The sequence below is a fragment of the Stegostoma tigrinum genome, chromosome 24 (assembly GCF_030684315.1).
Source record: "Stegostoma tigrinum isolate sSteTig4 chromosome 24, sSteTig4.hap1, whole genome shotgun sequence".
NCBI classification, from domain to species: domain Eukaryota; kingdom Metazoa; phylum Chordata; class Chondrichthyes; order Orectolobiformes; family Stegostomatidae; genus Stegostoma; species Stegostoma tigrinum.
Genome location: NC_081377.1, coordinates 29,503,124 through 29,525,694, shown reverse-complemented (window position 1 = coordinate 29,525,694; position 22,571 = coordinate 29,503,124). Strand labels below are relative to the sequence as shown.

At 41.5% G+C, this 22,571-nt stretch overlaps 1 protein-coding gene across 2 annotated transcripts; it reads left to right on the top strand.

The window, feature by feature from the left end:
* Positions 1 to 463: 463 nt before the first annotated feature.
* On the top strand, positions 464 to 17,933 carry paqr7b (progestin and adipoQ receptor family member VII, b). 2 transcript variants are annotated; one of them, XM_048558377.2, is made up of 3 exons: positions 464 to 573; positions 701 to 809; positions 14,337 to 17,933. In XM_048558377.2, the coding sequence occupies exon 3, from the start codon at positions 14,370 to 14,372 to the stop codon at positions 15,426 to 15,428; it is 1,059 nt and encodes a 352-aa protein (XP_048414334.1). In that variant the 5' UTR covers positions 464 to 573; positions 701 to 809; positions 14,337 to 14,369; the 3' UTR covers positions 15,429 to 17,933. The 2 variants fall into 2 exon arrangements, with proteins under 2 accessions (XP_048414334.1, XP_048414335.1); XM_048558378.2 differs by having other exon boundaries at positions 504 to 596.
* The last annotated feature ends 4,638 nt before the right edge of the window (positions 17,934 to 22,571 follow it).

Below are 22,571 nucleotides of genomic sequence, written 5' to 3'. Positions count from 1 at the left end.
CATCCATAGATGTTGCCAAACCTGCTGAGTTTGAACGGTAATTGCTGTTTTGGCTTCAGTGGTTTATTTTACCTCAGTACAGCTAGCAGACCCAGTAGTTCCCTACACTTAAAGAGATTGAGTGACAGCTACCTTCATCATGAGCAATAGGCAATGAACTGGGTACATCCATACAACAATGACGTCTTAACTACGATCAGGGAGTGGACAGGACTGCCTTGCAAATTATTAATCTGCACAGAATGTAATACATTCTCAATCCACAGCCCTTCCCTTTTTCTTGTTTTCTTCCTCAGCGACACCCACGTGTGGGCGGTGCCTCGCACGCCCAACCCCCGTAGATCTCGCTGATTGGCGGAGTTATGCAAATAGCGGGGAGTTGACTGGCTGCGGCTTGCAGTTGATTGACAGGCCGATGTTGATGGATTGACAGGGCGTGTCCGGGATTTGGAACGCGGTGTATCAACTGGGGGGAGATACCGTGTATCTGACAGAGAAGAAGTAGCGAGCGGATCGGCAGCATCTCGGCCGTGATACTCTCTGAAGCGGACTCATGGCACACAGCAGTTAGATGTAACATCTTCAATTTAAAATCTGTAATAAAAGTTGAACCGGCGATAGAAGATACTGGGAATGTCTTTCAGCTTAATTTCATTAATGTCATTAACTCTCAGTAATAAGTGGTTGTCTTCTTTGGTAGATTGCAGGCAAATGTATTTTTGGAAACACCGGCGGCGGCAGTTTCTTTCGGAGAAGGTGATGTTGAGCTAAACTCTGCGACTGGAGAGTGGTAGGATTTCAATAAACGGGTAAGTGCCAGGGGCAATGGCAATTTGTTTTTCTGCCCGGTAAATAACATGTTAAGTGAGTGTCAGGAGCTGGTCAAACAATTTTTCAGCAATGTCAGTTTGGTAGGAAAGTGGCCGTCTCTACCATGTCAGTGGGAGACACAAATTGCAATTCTTCCGGATTGTTCTGGAGACTCCCAGTCAGAGTTAGCGACTGATCTCCAGGACCTGCGAGCAAAACCGGGATAAACATCAAGTGGTTTTGTGTTTCCTTTCGGAATATTTTGTTGACAGCGTGGGCAGGTTAGAGATGGGAGCTTATTTGATGAAACTTGCAGAAATAGGAGATCTTTTATTTTTCTTTCACGACTTCAGGAGGCTGTAAAGCATTTTATAGACCATGAGGTACTTCTGTTGTCTTGAAGGTTGTAAGTCATTCGTAATAGAGGAAATACGTACAGTAAGCCCCCACAAACAACAACGAGGTAAATGTCGAAATTACATAATTCATACAGTACGCCAGAGGGTGCTCCTATGAGCAGTTTTGTGTGATCTTGAGAGGATGAGAATTTTGAAATTGAGGCCATTATGTATCTTATAGACGTGTATGTTATTTATGCAGTGTAAACAATTGGGCTATGCTCTGAAGGTGAGGTCATCGATGATTTTTCTTTCTGGTTGGTTAAGATGAAGTGGGTTTAATTGGCCTTTTATCGTCTAAACTTTATCAGGATGTAGCTTTCCCCTTTTTAAGAGGTGGGTGGACGACTCAAACAGTGTGGAATTGCAGGTCTCCGTCTCTCTGCTGCCTGTCTTGTGAACAATATGGGTGGTGACATTCTTCACTATACTTCACACGACCCCCTGACAAGAGTTGAACAACACCCAAGCTACTAAAACTGCTGTTCTGAGTACTGGAAATAGAGATAAAGAAGGGAAGTTGCGTTCCCTCTAGTGTTCAGTCATTGAATTTTACGGCACAGGAGGAGGCCATTTGTCCATGCTGGTTGTTTGAAGTACTAAATAGATCGACTGCTTTACATTGTTTTATTTCCCCATAGTGATGAATACTTCTCTTTTCAAGTATTTTTCTAGTTTGTAAGTTGTTGCATTGTCTGTACAGGTAGCACATTCCCGATCTCAACTTAAATCCTCATTTTCCCATTCTATTAGTGATCCTCCAACCAGTTGAATCACTCCTTATTGTCGACTTACTTATTTCCCTCATCATTTTGAATTACTAAATTCATTTCCCCCACCTTTTGAGCCTGAGAGTAACAGTTATGTGGAGGGATAGACAAACTGACACCCCTTATCTCTACTGTTCTGCATCACATTGAAGGGGGACGGAGGGTTCTTGTGTTTGCCCTCTGTATTTGACAACCACTGGACTATAATGCTACAGTTGACCTAATTTCAAGTAGGCAGAGAAGAAGTGGCCAAGATTCCCTTTGTTTCCATCCAATAACTCGGGCCACTATCCTAAGTTGGATGTTGGACAAGATGAGAGATTTATGAGTTCTCCCCAAGTCCCAGTAAACTAACTTACAGATGAGTACAGTCTCCATTCATCTTTGGCTTCTTGGAGTTAATTCTTTGAGGAAGAGGCAAATAACTTATGGGAATTGTTATTAAATTACATGAAAATAAGGCTAATGCAAAAACAGCCTGTTTTGAAGGAGGTGGGGGAAGCTGCCTGACCCTAAGGATTGGTGGGAATTGTCCGCTTGTGTGGTCTACATAGGCCACTTGGACTTGTTTTCATCTATTCTTTTGAGGATTGAAAAAGTGCTGAAGGCAGTACAAAATGGTGATACAGCACATGACCAGAATAGTGTAAACATCGGGGACATTGTCCTACTCTTTGGACTTTCCCCATCTGATCGGATTCATGACACTGGGGCTGTGGGCTATCACCGTTTGACTGGGGTTTGTGAACCGGTGTCATGGAATCTGAGAGCTCGAAATGCCAGCCATCACCCAGGAGTCCCTGCCAGGCTGAAGGCAGTGAGACTTGGTGTCAAAAGTAGTTTTAGCTAATAGATTCGCTCTTTAGTTTGCAGATATCTAAAGTAGATTAAGCTAATAAATATGCTTTATATTCAAAGCACTTGCGTCATTTTGTATGCATTTTCATCTGTCCTTGAATCTATTAGGTACCTTCAGGCTAACAATACAGTACCCCCATTGAGGTAGAAGTGTAAAGGGGGAGTGCAATTTAAATTCATTTTAATTTTAAGGAATTTAACTGCGATTACACATTGCAGTACTCCCTGCTCTTCACTTCCCACTGTACTTTAAAGTCCTCTCCACTGCTGTTTGATATTAACTAGCACCCAAAATGATTAGCAACATCCCCGCCCTACCTCCCCACCTATACTCACCTCTCCATCTATCTTCTCCCCTATCGTTCTTCAGTCCACCTCCCCCTCCCTCCCTATTTATTTCAGAATCCTCTCCCCATCCCCCTTTTCTGCTGAAGGGTCGAGGCCCAAAACGTCAGCTTTTGTGCTCCTAAGATGCTGCTTGGCCTGCTGTGTTCATCCAGCTCCACACTTTGTTATCTTTCATCATTGCACATTTGTTTTGTTTTTGTATTTTTGATTAATTAGTATAACAGTAATATCATTAGACTAGTAATCCAAGGCCCAGGCTCATGTTTTGGGGGACAGTGGTTCAAATTCCATCATGGCAGATTTCTTTCCCTAGTCTGGCTATTGTGTGATTCCATATTCATAACAATTCGGATTGATTCTTAATTGTTTTCTGAAATAGTTTTGCAGGCACTTCAGTACAAGACGACGAGTGCGGGCTTTGCCTCTGTTGCCTTAGTCTCATAAGAATAAAGACAATCAAACCTAGGCATGTAGTTCTCAGTTATTTTATTTGAAAGTCAATGAAAATTAGCAGTTAAAAATCTAAAGTGCATGGTGAATGATTCTATGCTTCCAGATTTGTACAACCACCACCTTTTTTAATTTCGAAAGTACGGCATTGCACAATGGTCAGTGCTGAGAGTCTTGTGCAGCATGAGGCATGTGACCATGAACCCTAGCAGTAAGATACCTCGACTTCCCTCTCTCTCTGTCTCTCTCTCTCTCTCTCTCTCTCTCTCTCTCTCTCTCTCTCTCTCTCTCTCTCTCTTTCTCTCTCCCCGCCTCCCTCATGCCCCTCCTGATTCTTTCCTGACTAACACTCGCGTAGATGACCCAGTAGAGTGTTTCCTAAATAAAGCATATGACACTTGTTGAACAAATGCAGTTCTTCTTTAGTCTTGTAGTTTTTAAACATATGAGAGTTTCTTTCATATTGCAAAACAAAAAAAAATTTCTGTGAGGCTGGGCAGAGACATTATGGATTAAATGGCAGTGATTAGGTGGAGCAGATAACCCAGACCACAAGGACATCAGTATATTAATAAAGCAAAACTCCAAACTGATCTGAGCAATGGAAATATTTTGCCAAAGATTGACCAGATTTCAGGGGAATGGAGCCGGGAAGTCAGATGATGATGATTTCAGAGCACCTTTAGAAGGAATGGAGAGCTTTAAGGAGGGAATTCAAAAACTAAAAGCGCAACCTCTGATTGAAGGAATATGAAATAATGAGAAGTTATTTCCAGTAGCTAAAGGTTGGCAACTAATGGGAGGAGTTACAGTAAGTAAGAAAAGAACCAGAGGTGATGTTAGGAAAAACATATTGAATGGCTAGGATTTAGGATGCACTACTTAACAAGTTCATGAATACAGATCCAGTCACTTCCTTCAAAAGGAAATTGGATGGGTATTTGAAGGAGAAAAATAAACATTGTATGAAAATGGGAAAACAGCAGGGAATTGGAACAGCCTAGTTGACTCTTGCACAGTTGCCAGCCAAAATTTGAGCTGAATGGTTACCTCCTGAGCTATGCAATTGTATAAGGATGTGAGAGTTGGCAAGCAGAGGATACACAAGAGATGCAACTAATGCAAATTGCTATCTGTGTGATTTTTAGTTTTCTTTAAAAAACAAGATTTTATGTTCAGCATAAGAGGTTTTTGATTAGAATCCCTACAGTGTGGAAACATGTCATTCAGCTGACTGGGTCCACGCTGACCCTCCAAAGAGCCTCCCACCCAGACTTGACCCCCTGCTCTATCACTGTAACCCCACACCTACCATAGCAAATCCACCAAATCTGCATATACCTAGACACTATGTTCAATTTGGTATGGCCAATCCGCCTAACTTCCACATCTTAGGACTGTGGGAGGAAACCAGAGCACCCAGAGGAAACATGCACAGCACTGGGGAGAATGTGCAAACTCCATACAGACAGTTGCCCAAGAGTGGAATTGATTGTTGGCCCCAGCTCTGTGAGGCAGCAGTGCTAACCACTGAATCACTGCCACTGTGCTTTTTGTGGCTCATTGGAGCATCTCCTTACCTTGGCCAGAATTGACAAGGTTCAAATGCCGGGACCATGGGGCCATGGAAGTTACATTCACCATATCGCCAAATGGATTGGTTATCAACCGGTAATTCCTTGCAAAGTAACTGATGGCTAGTGGTAAGACTTGAAGTGTCTGGCCCAAGTCTTGGAAATGAGGCCGGTGGTTTGGGAGAAAGACTGACAGGCTTAAGTAAGAGATTTGGGTTTCATTTTAATATGCATAAGGATGATGTAGAACATAGAACATTACAGCACAGTACACGCCCTTCGGCCCTCGATGTTGTGCCGACCTGTCATACCGATCTCAAGCCCATTAAACCTACAGTATTCCATGTACGTCCATATGCTTGTCCAATGATGACTTAAATGTACCTAAAGTTGGCGAATCTACTACCGTTGCAGGCAAAGCATTCCATTCCCTTACTACTCTCTGAGTAAAGAAACTACCTCTGACATCTGTCCTATATCTTTCACCCCTCAATTTAAAGCTATGTATTATGTAGTTTTTGGTTTAAAAAAACCCACTTATACAAGTTCACCTGAAGACAAAGCACTCATGCAGTAAGCCACTGTTTTGTGACCTCGGTGACAAAGATTAAATATTTATCTTGATAAATCCTGTGACCCCATCTCCCTGCCCCCCACCTTTCATTGTTCTCTGGTATGAATTCTTCCTTTGAGTCTGGTCTCTTTTGAATTGTCGGCCACTTCTTTTGCGTCAGTGTGTTCTGGCATTGATTGAACCGAATGAAAAATAGTGCAAATATGTTAATACCCAGATTGTTTTGCGCAAAACAATGGAAAATCTTTTTTGCATGCTCTGATTAGCTAAGTAATTGTCAGTGATTACATATTGGGCTAAATTTGAAGAAATACAATTTTCTTGCCCAGCTCCTAGTTGTTTTCTGCTGTCTTCTTTCTCCCCTCACACCAGACCCATCCACCATAAAAGAATAAAGAACAGTACAGCACAGGACAAGGCCTTTTGGCCACTAAGCCTGCACTGACCACATGACACCTATCTAAACTAAATGCTTTTGCCCCTATGTGGTCCATGTTCCTTATTGTCTATCTATTACTGTCTCTATCAAGATGCCTTTTAAATGTTGCTATTGTATCCTCCACTAACACTACCACCTCTGGCAGCATATTTCAGACACCTACTACCCTCTGTGTGGAAAAAAAACTTGCCTCTTACATCCCCTCTAAATTTTGCTCCTTTCACCTTCAATGTATGCCCCTAATAATTGACATTTCTACTGTAGGAAAAAGACCCCAACTACCTGTTCTATTCCAGACCTCTCATCATATTGGAAACTTTGTAATCAGGCTGCATCTCAGCCTGTGACATTCAAGTGAAAACAGACCAAGTTTGAACAATTTCTCCTCAAGCTAATACACTCCAAACCAGGCAACATGTGCTCCTGAGATGCTGCTTGGCCTGCTGTGTTCATCCAGCCTCACATTTTATTATCTTAAACATTCTGGTAAGCCTTTTCTGTATCCTGTCTAAAGCTTCCACATCCTTCTGCTAGTATAGTTATTCTAACTTGTGTATCTCCTCCTCGCATGTGCTTTTTTCATGCCATTCCTCATTGAAATTGTTGATTTGAACATTTCATTCTGCAAGACGTACATGTCAGAGATTAAGGTGTGATGTTTGCTTATTGACTTGGGCTGTTGGTGTGCTCTGAGCTCCTGTGCAACATCATACTAGTGAGATGGAGAGTAAGCAGTTCTTCACCTGATTACAATTCTCTTTGCTCAACCAGCACCTGCCCCAATCTCCCCACACAACATCTCCTCACCTCATTTGCCCTTGGGAGTTGGATGAAGACAGAGTCTGACTGAACGGTCAATTAGCCCATCTGAGTTTGAGTAGGATTTCGCATTGGCCATGATATGAATGTGTTGGGTGAATTGTGAAATCAAACTCCAATATTAGAATCCAAGATAACGAAGTGTGGAGCTGGATGAACACAGCAGGCCAAGCAGCGTCTTAGGAGCACCAAAGCTGATGTTTCGGGCCTAGACCCTTCATCAGAAAAGGGACTAGGCCCGAAACGTCAGCTTTTGTGCTCCTAAGATGCTGCTTGGCCTGATGTGTTCACCCAGCTCCACACTTTGTTATCTCGGATTCTCCAGCATCTGCAGTTCCCATTATTTTTGATCCAATATTAGAATGTTTTCAGAAGGGATGAGAAGGGCCTGAAGAGAAAGTGGCATGCTCACAATTATTTCCTCTTAATCTTTAGGGGGAATTGTAACTTTTGGGAGAAGAAGTTTTTGATTTGCCTGCAGAGACTACACAAACATTATAATGGACTCCAGTAAGACATGCCTCCATATAGATTACAACATATTTGATCATTTGTCTACTGTTGTATGGAGAGGAATAAATTGGCTTACTGACAATTAACTAAGGGCACATTTTGCTGAACGTAATTAAAAGTACAGGAATCTGCCATTCTCTGCACCAGCAACAAATGGTTCATGTCTGACCTTGCACATAGAACATAGAACAGTACAGCACCAGTATAGGCATTTCAGCCCATAATGTTGTGCTGAACTCTTACCCTAATCCTAAGGTCTATCTAACCTCCACCCCTACCTTACACTAGCATCCGTATGCCTATCCAATAGCCACTTAAATGCCCCTAATGAGGCTGACTCCACTACCCTCTCCAGCAATGCATTCCACGCCCTGACCGCTACCTGAGTAAAGCGCCTACCTCTGACATCTCCCCTATATCTACCTCCATTCATTTTACAACTATGCCACCTCGTAATAGCTACCTCCACCCTAGAAAAGAGCCCCTGGCTGTCCATTCTATCTATACCTCTTTTGATCATTTTGTACATGTCTATCAAGTCATCTGTCATCCTTCGTCATTATAAAGAGAAGAGCCCTAGCTCTCTCAACCTCTTCTTGTAAGACCTTCCCTCCATTCCAGGCAACATCCTGGTAAATCTCCTCTTCCACAGCTTCCGCATCTTTCCATAATGAGGCGACCTGTAATGAACTGGGCACAATACTCCAGATGTGGCCGAACCAGGCTTTTTTTTAGCTGGAGCATAACGTCACAGCTCTTGAACTCAATCCCTCTATTAATGAAAGTTAACGCGCCATATGCCTTCTTAACAACTCTATCCACCTGGATGGCAGCTTTCAGGGAACTGTGGACATGAACCCCAAGATCCCTCTGCTCCTCCACACTGCCAAGAATCTTTCCGTTAACCCTGTATTCTGCTTTCAAATTTGTCCTTCCAAAATGAATCACGTCTCACTTTTCAGGGTTAAACTCCATCTGCCACTTCTCAGCCCAGTGCTGCATCCTATCAATGTCCCTTTATAACCTAGAACAGCTCTCCACACTGTCCACAATGCGACCCACCTTCATATCGTCCGTGAACTTGCTAATCCACCCTTCCACTCCTTCATCCAAATCATTTACAAAAATCACAAATAGGAGAGGACCCAGAACAGATCCTTGTCGTACACCATTCATAACTGAGCGCCATGTTGACTATTTTCTATCCAATACCACACTTTTTGTTTTAAGGGTCAGTCAATTCTGAATCCAATCTTCCACTTAACCAATCGTTCGACCTCTCTTGAGAACCAAGGCTCCTTCACTCGACCGCATCTTCCCTGCCTGCTAGGGACAAACATATCGAGCGCACGCAGTATGCATTCCTTAAACAATCTCTACATTTCAATAGTGCTCTTCCCTGACAGCATCTATTCCCATTTTGTTACCCAGTTCTTGCCTAACAGAATTATAATTACTCTTCCGCCAGTTATAAACCTTACCCTGCTGTATGTACCTGTCCTTTTCCATGACTGTTGTAAAACTAAAAGTTAGGATCACTCCCGCCAAAACTTGAAACTTGACAGGGTTCAGAAAGGATTTACAAAAAATGTTGCTGGGTTTGGATGGTTTGAGCTATAGGGACAGGCTGAATAGGCTGGGCCTCTTTTCCTCGAAGCATTGGAAGCTGAGATTATAAAATCATGACGGGCATAGATAAGTTAAATAGACAAGGTCTTTTTCCCAGGGTACATGAGCCCAAAAATAAAAAAGCATAGGTTTAAAGCAAGAGAGGAAAGATAAAGGGACCTAATGGGCAACTTTTCACACACAAGGTGTTGCATGTATGGAATAACCTGCCAGAGGAAGTGGTGGAGGCTGGTACAATTACAACACTTAAAAAGCATGTGTTCGTGAATAGGAAGGGTTTGGAGGGATAAGGGCCAAATGCTAACCATTGGGACTAGATTAATTTAGGATATCTGGTATGTTTCCAGCTGTATAGCTCTGAGTTTATGGTGTTTATATTCCCTTCCTTCCAATACATTTCTTAGAACCCTGTCATGATAATCATCTTAATCCTTCCAAATGGTAGCAACTTCTGTATTTTAGCCCACTGTAAAGTATCTTTAGAATTCCTTAGCGAATTTATTAATGACTTCCTGTATTAACAACCCCTAGCTTTGATTTTTAGTCAAATATACGTTTCTTCTCTATAGCTACCTATCAAACTTGCTCACTGCTTTATTGGATGAAGCCTCAGTCTTCTATAATATTTAGAAAAGTGCCCCAGGCTGAAAAGGTCAAAAGTATAATTGCAACTGATTCGTGACGAGGGTGGTTGGGCTTCAGTTTTGTTGTGGTGGACCACTTTCAACTGTGTTGCATCACAGATGGCAAAGTGTGAAGCTGGATGAAGACAGCAGGCCCAGCAGCATCTTAGGAGCACAAAAGCTGACGTTTTGGGCCTAGACCCTTCATCTGACGTGCTCCTAAGATGCTGCTTGGCCTGCTGTCTTCATCTAGCTTCACACTTTGCCATCTCGGATTCTTCAGCATCTGCAGTTCCCATTATCTCTGATCTTGCATCATGTTTATCTTTCCTTACTCAATGGCTGCTTCACTGTTCAGGAATTCAATGAAGGTTACTGCCTTGCCCCAATATTTTCTTTTAAATGCTAAATGAATCATTTCTGTGAAAATTGTTTTGAAGAATTCAACCCTGTTTATCATTTATTGATTTGTCACCTAAGGGAGTGAAGAACTTTCCACGGTACTACTTTTTAATCTTGTCCCAAGTACTTTCAGTTTCTTGCCTCTTCTTTTGGGAAAATAATGAATTGTTATTCATGCCTTTCATAACTGCTGGGTACCCCAAAGCACTTTTACAGCCAGTGGATTACTTTTGATGTGTGGTCACTTTGATTTTTGAAAATGTGGAAGGCAACCTACACTCAGCTGATAGTCATGAACATACATCCTGCATTTATAAGGTAAGTGTGGAGCTGGATGAACACAGCAGGCCAGGCAGCATCAGAAGAGCAGGAAAGCTGATGTTTCGTGTCGGGACCCTTCTTCATTTTCAGCTCTCCTGCTCCTTTGCTGCCTGGCCTGCTGTGTTCTTCCAGCTCCACACTGTGTTGTCTCTAACTCCAGCATTGGCAGTTCTTACTGTCTCTATCCTGCATTCATAATGTTGATAAATATTGGCAAGGACAGGAGGCAGAACTCTCCTCCCCTTTTTGAAATAGAGCCATGGGATCTTTAGCAGCCTGTAAAGCTAACAGGTAGGGCTTAAGTTGAATGGCTCACTCAGAAGATGGCATTTCTGACAGGACAGGACTGCATTGAAATGTTGACCTTTACTTTTTGTGCTGAAACCTTGGGGTATCTGGTCATGATGCTCTGGACATTGTGTCAGGTAGGCTTAATGGTCCAAAAACAGAAGTTGCTGGAAAAGCTCAGCAGGTCTGGCAGCATCTGTGAAGAGAAAATCAGAGTTAACGTTTTGGGTCCAGTGACCTTTACCCCCGGACCTGAAATGTTAACTCCAATTTTCTCTTCAGATGCTGCCAGACCTGTTGAGTTTTACCAGCAACTTCTGTTTTTGTTCCGGATTTACAGCATCCACAGTTTTTTTAAAATTTCGGCTTAATGGACCACTTGATCTTAACCTGCCTGTCAATTCACAGGCAAATTTTTGTGACATAAATGAGTGTAGTCAAGTGCTCCCTTGGCTGGCTTTTTACACACTGTGAAAATGTTAGCTCATTTGAAACTCCACAACCCATTTTCTAACTTAAATTCGGGTTCACCCATTATTCCCCTCCGTATTTGTTGGTTTACATTGGTTGTGGCTCTGGCAAAGTTGTTCTTTTTTTTAAGGTTCCAATGTTTGTTTACAAATTCCTTCATGATCGTTCAGCCTGCTCTGCCTCTGTAATAACCTCCTCCAGCCTTACAGCTATCCCAACGCTACAATCCTCCACATCCCTGAAATTGATTCCTGTACATCAGCAGTTGTGCCTTCAGTCAGTTAGGCAGTAAGCATTGGAATTCCTTCCCTAATCATCTGCACTTCTGTACCCCTTCTTTTCTTTTCAAGATGCTCCTTTAAACTTTCATTTTGACAGCTTATGATTATCTGTACAAATATTTGGCTGTGGCTGTGTTAAATTTTGATTGGTAACACACCCTGTGAGCCATTTACTTGATAAGTACAAGAATAAATGTAAATTACAGTTGGAAACTGTCTAGTTGTCATCCTTGTAACTGTCTGTTCCAACAGACAGTTGAGGTTGATTTCACTGCCACCTGGGTAGTGGTGTGAAGTGTCTGTCAGCAAAGTTTCCTGTGTGCACTGTTATGGTGAAATTGGAAATGCAAACTCCCTTTAGTAATACAGTTTTCCTTTTTCTCTCCCCACTCCATTTCTTTTTCTCCTCCCTCATGCCAACCTCGCCAAATAAAATACATCGGACCAAGGAACATTTTTGGGGATGTAGTGAGGGACCTTTTTTCTTTACTCCTCGTACTTTTTTAATCAGTAAGATCTAGCAAATCCCTTCCATGTCCACATTCGGAGCAGCAAGCTGTTCAAATCATTCTGTACTCTCATATCCCTGCTTAATGCAGCTCTCAAATTTTTACATCCTTGAGTGAGACACATGTCTTGAGTCACTTTTCTGACATTGTATATAATAATTGTTAAGATGAGGTATCAAGATGTTGAGCTGTGTATCACTTCAACACAGGGTACCGAAATAAAGCTCAAGTTTTCACATAACAGTATAGTCACATTTATCAGAATCAGCAACTTAATGGCCCATGAAGTGCTTTGGGGGACATGTCAGTTTAGATAGTGAGTAAAAATTCTTCTACATTTTTCCATTTAGTATAATTTGAGTTTGCCAAACTCTAGAACTCGCTGGGTGACCCCAACATTGCCTCAGACATAACTGATAAAGAATGGTCCCATCTGCAGTGCTGTCGTGATATTTGTTCATTTCCCACATTTGACATTATGGTTCTGAATGAGATTGCAAAGCTAGGGGATTTCTTTCTTTTGACCCATTCCCTACTGGATTTGGATCCAAATTGTTTACACACATTCTTGATGTAGAACCACTAAACCAAGAGGTTTTCTGCCAATAAGTCCTCAGAACTTGTTTTCTTAAATACTTTTTAAGTCTACTTCTTTAAACTTGGAAAATGCAAAGGGGGAATTTTCTCTGTAAAACTGCACAAACATTTTCAATACAATGACGGAGTCACAAAAATGTTTTTGTTTGTGTTTAAACATTGAATGCTGATACAAGTTGGAATACTGATTTGGAAGGGTCGGTTAACTGGATGATGCAGAAGAGATTAATTATCACAAGCAAATTGTGCTGATTCATTCTTGGAGATGTGTCTAATATTTAGCTCCACTGCAACTTGATTAATAGCATCAACCAGTGCTTGTCCGGTGTCATGGAGATTGTGTCTGTCTAAGCAGGCAGATTGACAGAAAATGAACAAAGGACTGCCAGTCCTGTTACTGTAACTGATTACTCATTAAAAGGGTCTTGATTAAGAGGCTACAGCAAACATCTCTGCAATAATGTGAAAGGCATGACAGAAATGAACTTCTGGAGTTGAGCACTTTGAAGGGAAGTATAGTTGGGCACAGTGGTGCAGGGTGGATGGAATGGTAGCGTGTTATAACTGGGAGAGTGTGCCTTGAAAAACTGTAGTCCAACTTAATGGCTTCAAGCCACCTGTAGTCCACTGGTGGATTCTAATCTATAAACCCATTCCTGCTTTTCACTTTTTAGCTAAGGTAGGTCTTCTCAAAGTGGAATGCAACCCCGAAGGGGAAGGGATATGGTCACAAAACAGGATTTTTGAGGTTGAGTGCTCCAAGGTGATAATGGTACCCCAGTGAGTGCTGTCATTTTTTATTGGTGGGCGCAGATTAATTGAGCAATCTGAGATGCCTGCTGCCTGCTCCAAACAATAAAAGTGAGCTGTTAAAACAAAGGATTTTGTAAGACTACATTTGTTTTCATTTGCTTTGTTTTCTGCCTCCACCCCAGACTACCACCATGCCAGTCAACATTGCAATTTTTAAGCTTTGGAGTGCAGTCAAAGCAGGAAGGAGTTTGAGGAGCACCATACCCTGCCCTTAACAGACAAAAACTGACAAAAATGCACCTGATTATTTTGATTTTAGTAATGTTTTACAAAAGAACACTGATGTGCTGTTATATAATTGATTTTATAATATAAATGATCTTTTCTTCTGATCTGATTTCTGTTTTGAATTAATTGACAGCATTGCTTAAAACAATGCAGTGTAGGAACAGCCATATGGCTCAACTAGTTCACACTGATGTGATTCTGTCACTCACACCTCCTGCTTTTTCTTGTCTTGCACTTCATATAACATTCTCTGTCTTCGTGTACTTTATTTAGCTGCTTCTTTAAATGTGTCTGCATTATTTACCTCGACTGCATCCTGTTTTGTGAGTTTCACAGTCTTGTTGCTCTGTGTAAAGGTGTTTCTTCTGAATTTCCTATTAGTTTGTTAGTGGGATTTTGCTGTGCAGAAGTTTCCTGTGATACCACAATTAATGTACTTCAGCAATATGTAATTGGCTATGAATGAACTCCTGGATATCCTGAGGCTGTATGTGGTGCTGTATATTCCCTTAAAATGAGGTGGCTGTGTTCAACCTTAATGTTACCACCTATTGTTTTTGATTGAGTTGCACTTTCATTATTCTTCAATGATTTTATTAACTGGATTCTATTTTGTTCTAGAAATCTAGACCCTGTAACAAGCCCAGCGTGACCATGGCAACAGTTGTGATGGATCAGATTGGCAGACTCTTCATCAATATCCAGCAGATCCGTCAGATCCCGAGCCTGGTGGAACAGTCTATCCCTAGCCTGCCATGCACGGTGAAGGATTGTGAAGTGCCACAAATATTCCGTGAACCGTACATCTACTCTGGCTACAGGCCAGTGAAACAGAGCTGGCGCTACTACTTCTTCACCTTGTTCCAGCGACACAATGAATCTGTCAATGTTTGGACCCATCTGATTGCTGCGCTGGTTGTCCTCCTCAAATTTCATAAGCTGTCTGAGACAGTGGAGTTTTTGTCTGATCCCCATGCACTGCCACTACTGATCCTTCTCCTGTCTGCCTTCACCTACTTGACTTTCAGTACCTTGGCCCATCTGTTGCACTCGACCTCTGAATTTGCCCATTACTCCTTCTTTTTCTTGGACTACGTTGGTGTGGCCATCTATCAGTATGGTAGTGCTTTGGTCCATTACTATTACTCTGTTGAAGAGGAGTGGTACCACATTATCAAGTCTTTCTATCTCCCAATGGCTACTATTTTGGCTTGGATGTCCTGTTTGGGATGCTGCTACTCAAAATCCAATGCCAAGGTACTGTGTCCTTGGACACGCAAACTCTACCAGGTAGTGCCAGCAGGGCTGGCCTACATATTAGACATTAGCCCTATACTGCACCGGATAAACAATTGCTATTCCTCTGGTTGCACCGATGACACCATCTGGTACCATTCGGGCCAGATTATCTTCTTCCTTATTAGTGCTCACTTCTTCTCTTGCCCTCACCCAGAGAAGTGGTTCCCAGGGAAGTGCGACATTTTCCTGCAGGGGCACCAGATTTTCCATGTGTTCATGGTCCTGTGCACCATGGCCCAACTGGAAGCTGTCCATTTGGATTACAAAAATAGACAGCACTTCTATCAGATTTGGCACAGAGACTCCACCTGGACTGTGGTCACCTGTTTTGTAATCCTCATCTCCTCCAGTGTTGCCACAATGCTTTACATGAGGCACCTCATGAAAATTAAACTGAGCCTCAAGGACAAATGAAGACTCATTTCTCAATTTATAATGTTCAACACCAGTACATTCAAGACATTTTCATCTTTTGTGAGTGTGGTTTGCAGGGGGAGGAGGGAAGAGTGGCCCCATCTGTTGGTTGCTGGGCAGGAATTTTTATTCTTGGGTTGAACTTGGCCTCAATTTGTTTTGCATTGAGACAGATAGCAACTTTGGAAAATGTCAGTCACATACTCAAAGTTGTCATGTTAATGTATATTCTTTGCTGAACATTCAGCTTCAGATGTGAATTTTGTCAAAGGTGCTGGTTCAAACAACATGTTCTGTTGTAACTGACACGTTCAAACAAGTGTTGCTTTGTCAAGTTCAGGCCATGAGTGCCTTTGCCTTGGGCATTATTCAATATGACATGCCTGAATACCAAAAGTGATGGGCCTAAATATTTAATTATTTAACCCAGCAACCATTCTTTGGTCTGTTTATTTAACTTGTCCAACTTTACTCAAATCCTAAAATAAACACTCAACTCCAGACCTTGGATATCTGAAATAAAAACAGCTCTGGAGAAACTCAGCAGATCTGGCAGCATCTGTAGAGGGAAAGCAGAGTTAACTTTTTGAATTTGGTTATCTATCTTCAAAACTTGTTCTTCTGACAAAGGGTCACTGAACTCTGAAGCATTAATTCTTGTTTTCTGTCTATAGACCTGCTGTGTTTCTCCAGGATTTTAATTTTGTTTATTCAAATTTTGTTGGTTTCCCTGCTTTCTTTTGGTAGTATTCAATATTCCCAACTGTCCAGAATTATACAGAAACTGCGTTATGTGGCTGATGCTAACTGATGAATTGCTTTGACATGTACCAAAGCCAATGTTTCAGATTGGTCAAGAAGGATGCACATTGTCATGTTATGTCATGTTGACCCGTGAGTAGTAATTGCTGTTCCCTTCCCAGTAGTACCTTTTTTAATGGTTGAAATGAAATGCATTTGGCAAAGCAGCCCTGACAGAATCAGTTCATCTTATTTTCTGCTCGTCAAGCATTTTGATGTTTCAATTCCATACCAGTGCATCTCATTCAACACCTGCTCAGCTGACTTGGAGATTCTCTCAGTGACGTTGCCCACTACATTGATGTCATTACAAGCTCAGTTGGTGCGAGATCAGATGTATAAAGAATTTCCTAATGTACATTTTCCACACAATTGACTAGAAAACCTTTCAAAAGTCAGTGCATAGTTTGCCAAATCCTGTTTTCTATCATTGGTGCCAGATATCATCTACAAATTTGTGTTATTTGTTTGCAATGCTCTACCGTTTGATGCACCTTTTAGGGAAGGGGAATGAACAAACACACATTTGTGTAGTGTCTGTCATGATCCTATGCTGTCCCTTTGCATCCACTGAAATACTGTTAATGAACTGTTGTTGCTCTGATCAATTAACAAATGTGGCATCTAACTTGGATGCAGCACAAACAAATGAGATGATGATAGTCAGGGTCGTTGATTGAAATATGGTACTGATGCTGGAGAAAACATCTTTCTCTACTGTGACATAGTGAAATGGATAGATTATGCCCTCCTGCCACAGTAGGAAAGGTCTCAGTTTGATAGTGAAATGATATTTTGATTCCAACATAACATGACTCCCAGAATTGAGGGTGTCAGCATACATTTTGGAGGACGATGTGATCCCATGGTCTCTTCACTTGAGAAAAAGTATTATTTACTAATCCTTGTATGACCAGGGCAAACTGTGTACAGGTTTTGGATCTAACAGTGTTGCACTAAGAAAATGTCACATGGCAAACAAATTATGCTGCTTATTACACAGAGAGTGAAAAGTGAGTTAGTTTGTGGTTCAGAAGCTGAGGTTTGATTCCCATTCCAGCTGAAGTAGACTTATGACCTTCCCACTCATCCTCCCACTAAGAGGGGAAAGAAATGGCAAACCATCCTGGATAAAATAAAGCCAAGAAAACATCTCCATCATGAAGTATTATCAGAAAATGGGCTATGGAATGTTTCAACTTCAAGTGGGCGAATGAAACAGTCTATAGTAAATGGACCCCTTCTTGATTAGACATGAGCTGTGTTAAGTATTTGTGAGTGTTCCAAGGAAAATTAATCCATTTGTTGCTGTCTTCAGTGAGACAAGTGCTGACTTTAGATGAGATGCTGCTTCTTGTTTCCTTCTTCCTTAACACATCATTTTGTTGGAGCCTTTCTCCCCTGTTTGAAACTAAAGTGAATTGTGGGTTTTGACTCTTCCTCTAATAGTCACTTTCAGGAGTGACAAGGGAACGGATGGAGATTGCATTGATGAAGTAAACATTTTTCAGCCTCCGTACTCATACTCACTCTAAAATAAAAAAAAATCATTTGAACCCTTTCCTGGCTGTGAGTATTTTGTCGAATTCTCTTGTCAGTCTATGAAACATCCTCTCTGTAAAACACTTTTATGTTACTGAAATATGTTTGTGGAAAAGATGAAGTGATTTCTGTAATATTCTGACCTAATAATTACCAGACTAGTGATAGTGGGGCTGAAATGCCTGACATTACATCCATTGGCCTTTAATGGATGTAAACAACCCAGGTAGATCACACTGCCACAGTGAATACCTGGTCAGCATCAGCTCGAATCAGTGTTGCAGATACTGTGCCACCCTTAGGGCTGCCATAGATCAGCAAGACTTGACCTGCATATTTGGAGTGAACTGTGTCATGATTCAAAATGCTTTTTATTAATGAAAATCCTACAGGGGCATTCATTGCGTGCTGATTTATGGTGACCTAGCTTTCCTAAGGGCAGGGTTTACAAGTATTTGTCAAATCTCCAGAAACTTGCTGCAGTGATTGAGCTTTAAGAGAGCTGAGGTTGTGAATGGTTGCCCTGGAGAGCAGTTGTGAAGTGGTCCTGAGGGGGACAGGCCCTGTTCAAAGCCTCTGTCCTCAATAGAGAGCAGATGCTGTTAGATAGTGTAAAACTTGTACATCCCTTTCTGCAGGTGCTGGTGGTGCTGCTATTGGCTGGTGCCTAAAATGGACTGAGCCAAGATTCTGCGTCATTCTGATATCTTGTACCATTTCCCTAAGGGTGCACCAGTTCTGATGAACACACTGAGGAAGAGGTGACACTGAAAGGATAATGCAATAAATATTTATGACAGCAAGAATGGAACTTTGGTTGAATATGTTCTGATTGGGTCAGGAGGACTGAACATGTTCCCTTTTCGCCTTCCTGATTTGGTTGTAATAAAGGATTCAATTTATATTTAACACATAGCTACACCTTCATCCAATTAAACAAGTTACTGATTTTGCTGTAAGTGGTGAGGAGGCAATTACCAGGGTTTTTTTTTTTGAGAAATGGCAGTCTGTTAATCCAGGGGAGAATTAATTAAGACATGACATCAAGAATATGGCCCTGTGCAGTCACATGACTCTTTCATAAATAGGTGCACAGTTAACAGGGTAACAAAGTGTGAAGCTGGATGAACACAGCAGGCCAAGCACAATTTTGTGCTCCTGAGATGCTGCTGGGCCTGCTGTGTTCATCCAGCTTCACACTTTGTTATCTTGGATTCTCCAGCATCTGCAGTTCCCATTATCACTGGCACAGTTAACAGGGGTTGGAGTCAAGTAGAAAAGAAAGACTGATAGTTTTATGGTATCTTTCAAGTGTAAGGTTTTTAAGTTGAGTCAGCGATTGGTCGATTTGCTTCTTGGAATTTCAGTGGTAGCTAAGACTGCGTTTACTTTTAAAGTTTCAGCTTTCCCTGCCTGACAAGAATTTATTTATTGCTGCCCTTTGTTTAAAACAAAAATCTATCACCCGGTCACCTCCACCTTCTGAGGCAGGAAGTTCCAAAATTGCACAACTCTGTGAAAGAAAAGAATTCTCATCACTGTAATAAAAGGGTGGCCCTTAAGTGTCGAACAGTGTCTCCTAGCTCTGAACTTCCCTCTGAAGAGGAAATGTTCTATCAAATTCCACCTTAATAAGACATTTCATGATCTTGTACACTTTACAATTTACTCTTCTAAACGCCAGTGAAAACGCACAGAACACTGCTCAGGACCAACCCGAGCAACTTCCTCTGGACAGCCTCCAATGCATTTATATCCATAATCAAGCAGGCCAAAGCTGCATTGAGTATTCAAGCTGTGATCACCTCAAAACCCTGTATGACTGAAGCATAACCTCACTTCAATATTCAATTCCTTTTGGATTAAAGGATAGCATTTTAATACCCTTTCTAATTATTTTCTGTATCTGCATTTAAATTTTTGACACATGCAGTAGTACATCTAGATCCCTCTCCACCTCAGAACTCTGCAAACACTCTCTGTTTAAGTAACACTTTTTTTTATTCTTCCTGCTGAAATGAACAAATTCATATTCTCCCACATTCTATCCCACTTGCAAGACATTTATCCACTCATTTAATCTATATCAGTTTTCAACCTTGTTATGCCTTCTTCACTATTCATACTTTGTTTTTATTCTTTTGCCCAATTATACATACTCTGTTACAGGCAGGTGATCTTTTTGAAATGTTTTGAGATCTGCGTTCTTAGTTTCAACTCCCTTGCTCTGTCAGAGAGGTCCATTGAAGTTATGGCTGGATGCATATTCTCTGCGCAAGTTTTTGTTTTCAGGGTTTTATAGCTGTGGATGAGGTTCCATCTCCAACATGTGAAAATTCTCATTGTGTTGCAAGTCAAAGTAGGGCAGCCCGGCTTTGTGCAAAAATGTTAATTTCGTTTCAGACTGTCTTCTCTTACTTAATCCAGGAGTAGATTACTGCTGATGCCAGATTCTACTCTTGCATAAATGCCGTTCCCTCCACACTTCAGCCCTGATGAAGAGCCATCTGGACTCAAAACGTGAGCTTGCTTTCTCCCTTTGAATGATGCCTGACTTGCTGTGATCTACAGCATAATTGAACAATCTGTGTGGACCATGTGATGCCAGGTGACCATTTTAAGTCAGGTCCCTGTTTAAAACTATTCCAAGATCGTCAAAATAGAGAACAGAGTTCATGGTTTGAAGTTATTGAGCTCTTCCTATGTTTGGCTCAAACACAAAAGGCAACATGTGCATCGGAAAACTCTACCAACAAGATTTCCTGCAGGTCACATGCCACCTTGAATTAGAAATAAATCACTGTTCTATTATTGTTGCTGAATCAAAATTCTAAAACTCATTTTCTCACAACACTCTGGTTTATGTGTCTATATCAAATGGACTACAACGAGTTAAGGACATGTCTTACCAATGCCTTTGTGAGGGCAATTTATTCATAAAAGCTGCTTGTTGTGAAGCTCATATTCCATGTATTGATTAAAAATAATCTGATTTTCATTGCTTCGTGTTTAGCGGCTAATGCCTTCAGCTGCTAAGGAACCAAGGTTTGGAATTCAATTCATAAACGTCTTTGTCTGTTTAACTCTCTCTTTGTTTAAACTGCTCCTTAAAATCTATTTAATGGAATGGCATTGGTCACCTGTCCCAAAATCTTTGTGATATTTCAGAGGTATTCACATGGTTGTGTGACTGTGACATTTTTATAATGTCAACGGCACTATGTAAATGGAGGTCAGTATATAGCAGAATTGTTTCAGGTTTCCAGGACTTCAGTTCTGTGGAGTGACTGCTGAATCAACATTAGAAGTCCTTAGACAAGAGAGACTAAGGATAGATTTTATGGAGGCATTCAAAATTATTGTAATGGGACCTTCGGCAGCAGATGGTGACAGTGGGGGAGGGCAGCTTTGGTGGAAGAAAGGCTGATGGGAAGGGGAGAAGATAGTCGAAGAATTCCTAAGTCCACTCGTTAGTCAGAGGCTGCAGAGAAGTAGAGAGAGAGAAAAAGGTCCAAGCTGCTGACATTGCTGCCTGGGAGACATTAGCCAGATGCTGCAGAAAGATAGATAGATAGAGAGAGAGAGAGAGAGAGAGAGGGGGGGGGGGCGCGGTGGGGAGCTACCAACATCACTAACAGGAATGCAAAGGTGCTGATATGAAGAAAGAAGCAGCTTATGAACAAAAATTGACCTGCGCCCAGGTACTATTTTGAGCCAATTTAAACCGGATTGAATTAACTATGTTGTGCAGAAAGTAAGAAAGATGAGGTAATGCAAAAGCTTTATTTGGATGAGAAGTAATGAGGTAATGATACCTAAGTCTCTGGGCCAGGGCCAATGAGGTAAAGGCATGCAATAAGTGAATTAGCCTGTCCCAACAGGTAGAAAACAGCACGACTTGAGTTGGATAAAAGAAAGAATAGAAAGAAGATCTTTGGGGCATGCAGCCAGTAAAAACTCCAAAGACCAACCGTTGCAGAAGCAGATCCTACTTAAGGGATGTGGTGACAACCTTGAGTGCAGGGCCCGCCCAGCAGCAGCTATCCTGATTGGGTATTAGCTTTTATATTCTGTGACTACTTGGAGAGTGTCAGAGTAATCTAATGGGTTGATAAGTAAGTCTTAGTTCAGTTTGTGGGGAAATACGTAAGGCCTAGTTTGTGATAAAACATATAGGCAACATGTGTCTTGTTTAATACATTAATAAAGTAATTTGATGAGATTACAAGAATTGACTCTTTTTCTCTCCGTATAAGTTGATAACTGGAGCTGGTGTTCTCCAGGCTCCTGCCAACCCAATGTGTAGTTACTGTAAATAATTCCTGGTTTAACCCTAATTTCCCTTAATGTTTATAATGACCCAATACCAATGAACAAGGAATCTCTGCTTCATGATCTTCAGTTTTTCTGAGTGTTTGAATTTCCAGTTACATTTCTGATATAGTCATTTGCACAGTCCATTGCACAGGCATGAAAGCTTGGTGGAGTGGGGTGAAAGGTGCCTGGCCAAAAAGGAGAGGATGGTGGAAGAGTTGAAACTGGTAATGACCATGTGGGAGGATTATTGGAGCCACAGCTATTGGTGGCAGGAATTTGAGCTGGAGAATTGAAAAGCCAGGGCTGTAGAGAGGGTTTTATACTAAATAGAGGGGGTCTGTTTGGGCAAGAGGAACAAATAGGGTTTTGGTGGCATTACCGTGAAGCTATTCAAATAATGATACACAAATGGAATAGGAATGGTCAGATTGTATATCCACAGAGAAATAGCAACAAATATGGACTGTGGGGGAAAAATGATAA